The sequence below is a fragment of the Capricornis sumatraensis genome, chromosome 5, assembly GCF_032405125.1.
Source record: "Capricornis sumatraensis isolate serow.1 chromosome 5, serow.2, whole genome shotgun sequence".
NCBI classification, from domain to species: domain Eukaryota; kingdom Metazoa; phylum Chordata; class Mammalia; order Artiodactyla; family Bovidae; genus Capricornis; species Capricornis sumatraensis.
In genome coordinates, this window is record NC_091073.1 from 20,347,733 (window position 1) to 20,359,504 (window position 11,772).

The 11,772-nt window shown below is 37.1% G+C and overlaps 1 protein-coding gene across 2 annotated transcripts in view; it reads left to right on the forward strand.

Moving 5' to 3' along the window:
* Positions 1 to 10,539, forward strand: part of MIOS (meiosis regulator for oocyte development) — a 29,302-nt gene extending 18,763 nt beyond the window's left edge. Inside the window, exons 7-10 of one of the 2 annotated variants that reach the window (XM_068972969.1) lie at positions 1,321 to 1,473; positions 2,844 to 3,048; positions 8,887 to 9,016; positions 10,369 to 10,539. In XM_068972969.1, the coding sequence (XP_068829070.1) occupies positions 1,321 to 1,473; positions 2,844 to 3,048; positions 8,887 to 9,016; positions 10,369 to 10,465 (585 nt within the window). In that variant the 3' untranslated portion in view covers positions 10,466 to 10,539. The remainder of the gene's footprint in view (positions 1 to 1,320; positions 1,474 to 2,843; positions 3,049 to 8,886; positions 9,017 to 10,368) is intronic. The other variant, XM_068972970.1, reaches the window with a different exon arrangement.
* The last annotated feature ends 1,233 nt before the right edge of the window (positions 10,540 to 11,772 follow it).

Sequence of the window (11,772 nt, forward strand, 5' to 3'; positions counted from 1 at the left end):
TCCAGTGCATGAAAGTGAAAAGTGAAAGTGAAGTCGCTCAGTTGTGTCCGACTCTCAGCGACCTCGTGGACTGCAGCCCACCAGGCTCCTCCGTCCATGGGATTTTCCAGGCAAGAGTACTGGAGTGGGGTGCCGTTGCCTTCTCTGTTCTGGCTAGTTGGTCATAATTAGGAGTACAGTAGATGTTTACTTTTTTAAAAAGTGAAATTGTCAGCTATTAGTTTTTCGTGTGTTCTTTTAGCTAAATTTCACTCTGGTAATTGAAACTAATACTTAATCACTAGGTGAAAGATGTGCTTCTCTGTCTTGATGAGTTGTCTAAAGGTAGATTGTGTTTATTAGCTATTACAGGTTTCTTTTTTCCATAAGATGAATGCGAACTGCTCTCACATTTCACTTTTCTCTGTGGCCCCAAAACTGGAAAACCTTGGCTTCAGATTAATGCCCATTGGCTCATTGAGGATAGAGGCTTTTTCTGCTTTGTTCACGTGAAGATAAGGATGGTATCCTGAACAGAGCTAAAAGCAATATGTGAAAACTCAGAGCAAGCATAGGTGAAATGTGGAATGTCACAGCTGCCAGAGAAAGTACAGCTTTTGGAAAAGTCTTACTGGTAGGAAATTGAAGTTGTTAGTGAGAAGGAATCTAAGGTAAATTTAAGGAAAGAAAGTATTCCTTTTCACCATGGCTTAGGGGTCAAAGAACTAAGCATTTTTTGTTCAGTTGTGGGTTCTTTCTTGCCCTTTTTTTTTTTTTTTTTTTTTACTTTTAAGGAGATAAATACATGTTTTAGTTGAAGGCCAGGCAGAGAATAAGCAGTTTTAATTTTCAAATAGATAGGTATACTAAAATGGCATCTGAATTCCCAGTGCAGTGCTAGATTGAAAGGACCAAGCCCAGTATTATTTTAAATGTGATTAAGCAGTTTTGGTGTGTATTTGGAATGAGTAAATATATTTTGTCAACCTAGAAGTTTAATTGTTGGGAGAAAAAAATAATTGCATTGTTTTTTGACTTTACTGCATTCAACCAGGGAGGTGAATTGATTGCTCTTAGGTCTTTAAACTTAAGTAAGAGAGAATTACACTTCCCTGGCCAGACATAATAGTATACACAGTGCATATGTATGTCACTGGTAGAAGCCAGTTTAAATTAATGGAGCTTCCATCAACTACTTATCTGTATCCTCATTAGGAGCCAGCTTTTGGCAAAAAGGTGGCCTGTTTCTTCCCTTGTGACTCACACTCACATGTTGCCTAGAATCTTCAGGCTTAGCCAAGAAAATTTTAGAAACTGAAATAATTCATGTTTTCTTTTTAGGGTTCTCCTTTAGATGTTCTTAAAGATGAAAGAGTTCAGTACTGGATTGAGAATTATAGAAATTTGTTAGATGCCTGGAGGTTTTGGCACAAACGAGCTGAATTTGATATTCACAGGAGTAAGTTGGATCCCAGTTCTAAGCCTTTAGCACAGGTAAGTGCACTGTTTTGGAGAGAATCAAATTGTAACATGCACCTAATAGCCCAGCCAAAAAAAAGAAGTGTTTACAGCATGTTATATAGGGTCAATTGAGGGTTCAGTTTAATAAATCGCTATTAATAAACTCGTTCTTTTGCTCATGTTGAGTTCCCATTGATGTCTTTGTCTAACCAGACTATACTTTGTGTTTAGTTTTCATGTTATTTTGATCCTACACTTTCTAACAGTCCTCTCAGTCTCTTGCACTTTAATCTAACACAGAACAAACCACAGCAGGCCTAGAGGATCTTAGGCAAGCCTAACTCAGTCCTAAGACTGTCTGAGTGAGGCTTTCTGGTCTTTTCCAAGACCTTTCAAATGTTAACTACTATATGTTCTTACACTTTGCACTTGGGTATTGTATTTTTCTGCACTATTATATGTAATAAGGCAGGATTTGTTTAATAGTACATAAATATATATCTATATGTCTAATTACACATAGAAATTTATTTTTTCAAGCAGTAGTTTAAAAAACATGAAGTAAGCACTATTTAAAATAAACAAGAATTTACTGTAACACTGTCTTGTTATAACCTAAAAGACTCTTGAAAAGACTCTAAAACTGAAATAACTTTGCTGTGCACTTAAAATTATATACTATTGTAGATCGACTGTACTTTGACTTAAAAAAAGCAGCATGAGATCAATTATTACATAAGCACTTGACATGAGATCACTGTATCTGATTCCAAGTATTAAATCTCATTAGCAGTCAGGTGTATCCTCGATGTGAGCACTGGATGGTGCTATTTTCCTGTTTTAGAAAGTTGAGAAATTACTGTTTGTATTAAAACAACCTGAGTATTAATAAAGTAGTGTTACATGATATTTGCTACTACTCTGTATCATACGTGTTTGAGAGTCTAGGAGTTTAATATAAACGTAAAATGAACAGTTTATATTTCTATTATTCTTGAGTTTTAGCTATTTACTATTATAGGCTCCCTAACTCCTTTTTAATCTTAGAAAATGAGTATTTTCTTTAAAAGAAAATTTTGTTCAGAATATTATATCGTTGAAATTTGTATCAAAAGTCATTTAGGTATATTGTAATGTCCCAGTGTGAACTCTTATTTAGTCTTTGCTATTCCTAAAATTTGGAATCTAATGCTTCTGAGTTTTTCTGTACCTGTCAGTGATGTTAGGAAGAATATAACTAAACAGAGTAACAAGAAGTATTCAAGCTTAGCAGATAACTTACAGTATACAATAAAATTTAAAAAATTATTGAAAAATAATTTGTTAGGATCAAACTTTAGTTATTTTAAATTTTATTCATGAAGTTTGCATTTTATTTATTTCTCCTTTCATCTGTTTCATAGGTGTTTGTGAGCTGCAATTTTTGTGGAAAGTCTATCTCCTACAGCTGCTCCACTGTTCCCCACCAGGGCCGAGGTTTCAGCCAGTATGGTGTCAGTGGCTCACCAACGAAATCTAAAGTGACCAGTTGCCCCGGCTGTCGAAAGCCCCTCCCTCGCTGCGCACTTTGCCTCATTAATATGGGAACGCCTGTCTCCAGTTGTCCTGGTATGACATAATTCCATGTAATAAGTCAGTATACTTTTTTGAGCTGAAATTGTTTCTACATAATTGATTTAATGATGTTGTAAATAAAAGACATACCACCTTGGGTTTATATTATTTCTAAGAGTAAGCTGCTTTGCTGGCTTGGCAGTTTTTGTGTTCTATAATTTATAAAATCTGTACATTGAAAGTAAACTCTCTATCCACAGTATCTCTAATCACACATGCTTACCAGTTTAAAGTTTGTAAGAAGAGCTTAAATATTAAATAATTATATACTGTTTTCTTACCACTTTTTCTAAGAGGAGCTCCCTCAAATTTTATGTTTAAAAGTCACTGTGGCCTCATTGAGTAACAGATATCTTGTGTGCATAAAGAACTTTTGATCGTCTCAAAGCCCTTTGACATTTTCTCTTATTTCATCTTCAAAATCTGCCTGTGAAAATATATGGGGAAAGTATTAACCTAGCATTCAGAGTCCTGTCCTTCTAAGTTTTGGTGTTGTTTCTGCTATGTCCATCAGCTATTTTGTAAATATATGTACTTTTTTAATGGTTAAAAATACTAGAATTATTGTATACTGCTTAACATAAACATATGGAGAACATTTTTGAGAACAGTAGATAATCGAATATAAATGTACCTAGTGGCTGGAAATATTTCAGCTATTTATATAAGTTAAAAATCATACTAAAGCAAAAATTTTAGTTAGACACACTTGAATATCTGGCATAGTGGTAAATGAATAAGGAATGAAGAACTGCATCTGATATCAGAATGCCTGTTTCAGTTCTGGCTCTGTGACATTTAGTCTGTGAGATTGAGAGTCACTTTAAGCGACTTATAAATGGAGTGTTGGACTGGGAGATCCTCCTAGTTATGAAATTTTATAATTCTGTTCTGTAGGTTATTCTTGTAAGTAGTCTGTTTTATTGTTGCTTTAACATCTGAAAGAGATTTGCTAGTAGTATTGTTACTATTTTTCAGAATAGATTCTTTTTTTAAAACATGGATTTCTTTTGTCTGTCTTACGTATCTTTAGCAGGGTTGCTGCTCACGGGCTTTCTCTAGTTGCAGGGAGCAGGTGCTGCTCTCTAGTTGCGGCGCACGGGCTTCTCCCTGTGGGGACTTCTCTTGCTGCAGAGCACGGGCCCCAGGACGTGCGGCTTAGTATTGGTGGTGCATGGCCTTAGTTGCCCTGTGGCCCGTAGAATCTTAGTTCCTGGGGCCAGGGACCAAACTCAGGTCGCTTGCGTTGGCAGGTCGATTCCTAACCACTGGGCCCCAGGGAAGTCCCCCCGCCCCTGCCCCATCCTTTATTTTTAACAAATGTAGTATGTAACGTTTCAGATGCACGTTAGTCTTGGCTTGTTTGAATCAAGGACTTTCACTTTTTACGTTGCATGTTGATCACTGTTTTTATGGCCTTGAAAGAAAGCATTAGTCCCTCAGTTGTGTTCAGCTCTTGATGATTCCATGGACTGTAGCCCGCCAGGTTCCTCTGTCTATAGAATTCTTCAGGCAAGAGGACTGGAGTGAGTTGCCGTATCCTTTTCCATCTTTCCAACCCAGGGATTGAACCCAAGTATCCCCCATTACAGACCGATTCTTTACCATCTGAGCCACCAGGGAAGGCGTTGCTACTAATAAATAGAAAATAACAATTTGAGATAAAACTACTACAGTGTGAGAACAAGGAAGCAAAATGTGGTGTCTAGTAAGTTCTATGTGAACTTAAATACTGAGAAATAATTGAACTTAATATGTCTTTTGGACCATAAGTCTCAGCAAATTGTAATGGCTAGAGTGCTATTGCTTTTTGCTTGGTACTAGCTTTTCAGGTTTTTCTATTTTTGAAATAGGTAAAAAAAAGATAAAAGCAGTTTTCTAGAATTTGAAGAAAATTAAACCATAAAGCATTTTAAGCTCTGTTATAGAGGCTATTAATTTAATGAAAAGTCAACACCCAGGTTTATCAAGTCTTAAAACTTTCTCATACTTGCTTCAAATTTTTAAAAAAAAATTGGCTGCAGAAATAATGTCTCTATAAATTTGAATACTTGTTTAATGCACTAAGTTAAGGCTGATTGCTAGGATGACTCAAAGATCCTCGTGGAGCTTATGATCTATAAATGTATAAATGAGCATGGATAGCTAACATAAAATAAATTATATGCTCTAGAAAATAAATACTAGTTCAGAATCTTTGGGGCTTCCCAGCTGGTGCCAGTGATAAAGAATCCACCTGCCAGTGCAGGAGATGCAAGAGATGCAGATTCAAACCCTGAGTCAGGAAGATCCCCTGGCATAGGAAATGGGAACCCTCTCCAGTATTCTTGCCTGGAGAATTCCATGGACAAGAGGAACCTGGCAGGCTACAGTCCATGGGCTTGTAAAAAGTTGGACACGACTGAGCAGCTGAGCATGCCTGTTCGCAGGTCCTTTTATCTGTTATTCCCAAATCTGTATAATATTTGAAAAGCCAAAGTTTAGGGTTTTTTGTTTTGTTTTGTTTTGTTTTGAATTTTCAAAATCTCATTTGGCAAAAGAAAAAAAATCTGTTCAGGATTGATATGAGGTTATTAAAGTTTTTATTTCTCTTGTTTGTGAACATTCATATATTTCATCACAGAAATACTGTTGTGTTTAATTACAGGATGCTGCCTCAGAGTTTTCAGGGGGTGTAATTTAATATTTGCTCATTATTTTTCTAACATCCCTAAATATTTCAAATTCTGAAATACACTTGGCTCTCTAAGGTGAATGCTGCTAAGTTGCTTCAGTTGTGTCCGACGCTCTGCGACCCCATAGACAGCAGCCCACCAGGCTCCCCCATCCCTGGGATTCTCCAGGCAAGAACACCCAGAGTGGGTTGCCATTTCCTTCTCCAATGCATGAAAGTGAAAAGTGAACGTGAAGTCGCTCAGTCGTGTCCGACCCTCAGCGACCCCATGGACTGCAGCCCACCAGGCTCCCGCGTCCATGGGAATTTCCAGGCAAGAGTACTGGAGTGGGGTGCCATTGCCTTCTCCGAAAATAGGACCTAATAGAAATCAAATATTGGCTCATGGCAGTGTAAAGATTCAGGTGTACAAACCTCCTTGTAGCTCTGTGTGCAGTTAGAGATGCATCCATCCATCATGCTTTGTAATGCAAATGCCCAGAGTTTCACTAAGTTTATTTAACTGAGGGTTTCAAATTTTTATACAGAGTTGTGCTTTCAAAGTTGGACCTCTTTTGAAGTGTCTCATTGAATTTATAAGTACACATATTTAGTTATGTTTACAAATTATAAACTAATATTTCACATTAAAAATTATAAACATTATCTATTTAACAGTGCCTGTTTTGCTAATACTAGAAATGTTACAGTAAACAAAACAGACAAAAATCCCTGCCCTTATAGAGCTTAACTTTTCGCTGTGATAGATTTGTAAGAGTTAGATTATATATTAGTTTATTATTATTCTTACTATCATCATTATTGTTTTGTTATTCTAGTTAGTGCCTAAGTGAAACTCTCGTTTCCCCTTACCTATTCTGTGGCACTTACCTTCATGATTTACTATAAATCTTTTAAATTTAAAAGCTGTTTGAGGGACTTTCCTGGCAATTGAGTGGTTAAGACTCTGTGCTTCCACTGCAAGGGGTGCAGGCTCCACCCCTGGTGGGGACTTAAGATCGTGCATGCTGTTTGGCATGACCAAATATATAAAATATAAAAACAAAAATTATTTTAAAAAATTGAAAAATAAAATAAAAGCTGTTTGATCTTTAAAAGCCTTCTCACATGGCAATGAGGTAGTGTTGTTATTTTAAGCTTTATCAGAAGCCTAAGACATAATCTGTCCTGGATTCAGTCTGTTTTCTTTATGGATTAGAAGTTACAAAAACAAAGAGGAAATCACCAGTGAGAACTATACACAAAAGTATAAAATGCTTTATCCTTAAAAGGTCTATATTTTCTTTCTCCCCTCTTTTCCTTCCTTTCATTATTAATTGTTTTTAGTAAGCTTTTAGGAAGAATTTCAGTGTGCATATATCTTAAATCCTTGAACCGCCTTTATATCCTTTCATCTTCATACCATTACGAAAAGATACAAGTATATTAAAAAACTGTTTGCAAGACTGTCCCAGCAGTAGTGTGATCAGCAATGACCCAGGTGAACTTTTGAATATAGCGTTATGTCTTAATAGGTACACAGTTGCTTATTTAAGCTTAATGTTTTTACTTATCTTTCTATCCTTTTCTCTATATATGGTCATAAAATATTTTGATTTGCTGTTTTAGAACGAAATGAAACATATTCAGGTGGCCAAAATTAATAGAATGAGGATTTTTCAAGCCTTGCAAGTTACATAAATGTGTGTGTGTGAATGTAAATGTATAAATGTATAAATAACATTTTTCTTCAATTTTTTGTGGACTCTAATACAAATGTCTAGAAATGTACACATCACGTACTGTGATAAATCAGTCGTCAGTGAGTCTCCCACCCTGCTTAAGATAATACTGTCTATACCAGTGCCTTGGGTCATTTCTCCCTGCCTCTTCACAACTCTTTGGGCTCCTCCTCAAAGGTCACTACTGTCCTAAACCATGTATTAATTTCGTCTCTTGCTTGTCTGTGTAGTTTTATCACACGTTTACTTTTGCCTGTGTTTTAAACTCTCTAAATGAATCAAATGGCATATGTCCTTTGACTTGCCGTTTTTACTCAGCCTTGGAGTTTTTTTGTATTTTAGTTTCAGTTGTGCTGATGAGTGTAGTTGTGATTTACTCATTTTTATTACTACTTACCATTTATGACTATAACACAAATTCTTCCGTTGGACATTTGTTTCTTTACAGATTTTTACTATTATGAACACTCCTGCACAGAAGTTTCTTTAGTTCATTTTCATGGAAGCCAAGGGATTCCCTCATGACTCAGTGTAAGGAATCTGCCTGCAGATCAGGAGACCTGGGTTCAGTTCCTGCTTTGGGAAGATCCCCTGGAGAAGGAAATGGCAACTCATCCCAGTATTCTTGCCTGGAGAATATATGGGTAGAGGAGCCTGGCAGACTATAGTCCATGGGGTCTTAAGAGTTGGACACGACACAGTGGCTAAATCGCCAGAGAGCTGCTGAGTCATACTGTTTGCTAATGTTGTAGTTAGGATTTTATGTCTGTTCAGGAGGGAGATTGGCCTGTAATCTTTTTTATGTTACCTTTGTCTGGTTTTGTTAGCAAAGTTATACCTGCCTTATGAAAGGCATTGGGGAATTTCCCCTTTTTTCCTATACTTCGGAAAAGTGTGTGTGCGTGCTAAGTCGCTTCAGTTGTGTCTGACTCTGTGCGGCCCTGTGGACTGTACCCTGCCAGTTTCCTCCGTCCATGGGATTCTCCAGGCACTGAAGTGGGTTACCATTTCGTCCTCCAGGGAATCTTCCCAACCCAGGGATCAAACCCACTCTTATGTCTCCTGTGTTGGCAGGTGGGTTCTTTACCTCTGGTGCCAATTGGGAAGCCCTGAAGTTTGTGTAGAACTCACCTGTAAACCAAACTTGGTATTTTCTTTATGAGAAGATTTTTAAACTACTGATGATTTCTCTAAAATTGTTAATTTGGATTACTTCTTAGGTTTGATAATGTCTGTTTTTCCACTTATTATTGACTGTTAAAAATACAAGAAATTCTGGTTATTATTTTTCAATCTAAACTATATTCTAACATTAAAACTGCTGTTTCAGTATGATGTGTGATTTGTATTTTGACATAATTTCAGATCTACCTTTTAAGAAATTTTGAATCAAGTATTTTGCTATAGTTAATGAAGATCATTGTTTTTAACCCGTAGGAGGATCCAAATCAGATGAAAAAGTAGACTTGAGCAAGGACAAAAAATTAGCTCAGTTTAACAACTGGTTTACATGGTGTCACAATTGCAGGCACGGTGGACATGCTGGACACATGCTCAGTTGGTTCAGGTAATCAGTACATTCCTTCTTGAGTAGGCTTGGGGTTACAGGAGATAAAGCAGAGGGCCTTTTAAACACTTCAGGTTTATATAGCCGGAGGATGGATGGATTTGTTTTTTACTGTCACTTAACACAGATGATGCAGACATTTGTGTCACTAGTTTGTATAATCTTAAACTATAAAATTAATACTTACAGTTTAAGAAACTTTAATAAATGTATGGGTTAAATGTTTGAAAAGCATTATTTAACTTTATTTAGAGAGGATATATTTACAGTTTTTTACAACTGACTGAATATCCCATCATATATAAGGTCTAGTATGTAACTGAGTTAAACGATAGAATACATGTCAAACTCCTGTAATAGTTATCTTTTATATAATAAGCTTGTTACGTAGAAAATAAACATTTCATACAAAGGAGACTCAAGATCATATTTAACTCTTACTTTGAGGGCTTCCCTTATAGTTTGGTTGGTAAAGAATCCGCCTGCAATGCAGGAGATCCAGGTTCGATCTGTGGGTCGGCAAGACCCCCTGGAGAAGGGATAGGCTACCCACTCCAGTATTCTTGGGCTTCCGTTGTGGCTCAGCTGGTAAAGAATCCGACTGCAGTGTGGGAGACCTGGGTTTAGATCCCTGGGTTGGGACGATCCCCTGAAGAAGGGAAAGGCTACCCACTCCAGTATTCTTGGGCTTCCGTTGTGGCTCAGCTGGTAAAGAATCCGACTGCAGTGTGGGAGACCTGGGTTTAGATCCCTGGGTTGGGACGATCCCCTGAAGAAGGGATAGGCTACCCACTCCAGTATTCTTGGGCTTCCGTTGTGGCTCAGCTGGTAAAGAATCCGACTGCAATGTAGGAGACCTGGGTTTAGATCCCCGGGTTGGGACGATCCCCTGAAGAAGGGAAAGGCTACCCACTCCAGTATTCTGTCCTGGAGAATTCCACGGACTGTACGGGGGTCCAAAGTCCATGGGGGTCGCAAAGAGTCGGACACAACTGAGCGACTTTCATCTCACTTTGGGTGGTGCCAGTGGCCCTGCGCTCTTCATTGCTATAGCTTTTGCACCCAGTTTGTCACACTGGCATAAACTTAAACTCTGAGCACAGACTGTTACGGTCATAACTGTAAATGAGATATATTTAGAAAAGAAAGCTGTTCATTTTTCAGCAACTTTGCCCCATGTTCAGCTTGGTGCTTATTTCTAGTTTAATGCTTTTGGTCTTCAGGTTTTAATTTCTGTATCTTTCCAAACGCCATTTTGAAAACTTGCATTATAAATATGAATAGGCTATATGATAAATGTGTGTAGGTACGTGTAGTTTAGGTTTTTAACTGTGACTTGACTTGTGTTTCAGGGATCACGCCGAGTGTCCCGTGTCTGCATGCACGTGTAAATGTATGCAGTTGGACACAACAGGGAATCTGGTACCCGCGGAGACTGTCCAGCCATAAAATGCTGTCACCTAAAGAGGCACCTTCAAGTGCAGAGCTCCCTAATAGAGGTCCTTCGTAGCTCAGAAGCATACCTCAGAACAAGCCACTCATGACTTTCCTGTAATGGGAAAATAAATCATTCTATCAAATCAGCAATGTGATGTTTGAGTGATTTTGATATACTTCACAGAGACAAATGGTGCTGAAATGAACATCAGAGTGTGAGCATCAATTCTGTTCAGTAGTTTGAAGACGTTCATTTTGGAAAGAACTTCCTCGGGTTTTGTTGAAATTATGAATGCTCTGCAAGCAGTTTCTGGAATCACTAAGAACAGACCTTGAACCCATACCTGTTACGTTGAAATTGGATATCTTTCAGTAAAATCTGCACACTTTTGAAATAGAATAATTTGAATAATTTAGTGGTTGAGATAGTAGTTTAAGCTCAACCATGGTTAGTTTCCTTTCAGATAATATTGTGGGTTTTTACTTTTAGAATTAGAAAGACTCCTCCTACCCTACACTGGAGAATTATTTCTCAGTGTATGATTGATACATATTTTTTAAGGAGTCTTTTCTCTCATACACTTTGATTTTAAGATAAATCTTTTGGCACTGACATTTACTGTCTTCCTAAGAAAGGTCAAAATTGAGAATGTGTCTTATGACTTTTTCTCATATGAAGAGAAAAATATGCACCATTTTAAGGAAAAGTGTATAAAATTTTCCATTTCCACGTTTTGCTTTCCCAGTGTCCTGATTTGTCTTCCAGGGTTTCTTTCCCTGTTAATTCATCAACTTATGCTCATCATCTGGAAGCATTGTGCAGAATGCAGAGTCTGTACAAGGTTTTATGTGACCAACCATTCAGCATAATCTATATGTCCCTACTGTGAGAGCCCCTCTTGTAGAATATTCTGTTTTTTCAAAGGTAGATGGAGATGTTGAGGGAAACAGAGTCACTGGAGACAATTTCATCTTTTTACATTTCTAAAAATAAGTATATCTGGACCAATACAGGGACTTCATTTTAAAATTTTATTTTTTCCCTTTTCACAGCTAAATAGTTAAAAGAGAAATATGAAGATTTATAACATCATCTGACATATGCAGAGGACTGAATTTCATAGTTGAACTTGTACTTTTAGAAAAATAGCCTGAAACTTAGATTTTGAAGAAGAAATATCTTATAGAATTTCAGAAGCTTTTATGTTAGCCATTTTACCTGGTAAAACTAAGATCTATTAGATTAATTTGAGATAAGACCTAAGTCCTGAACAAAGGCAGATTAAATTTATTTTTTGCTTTGAGGTCTTTTTACAAAA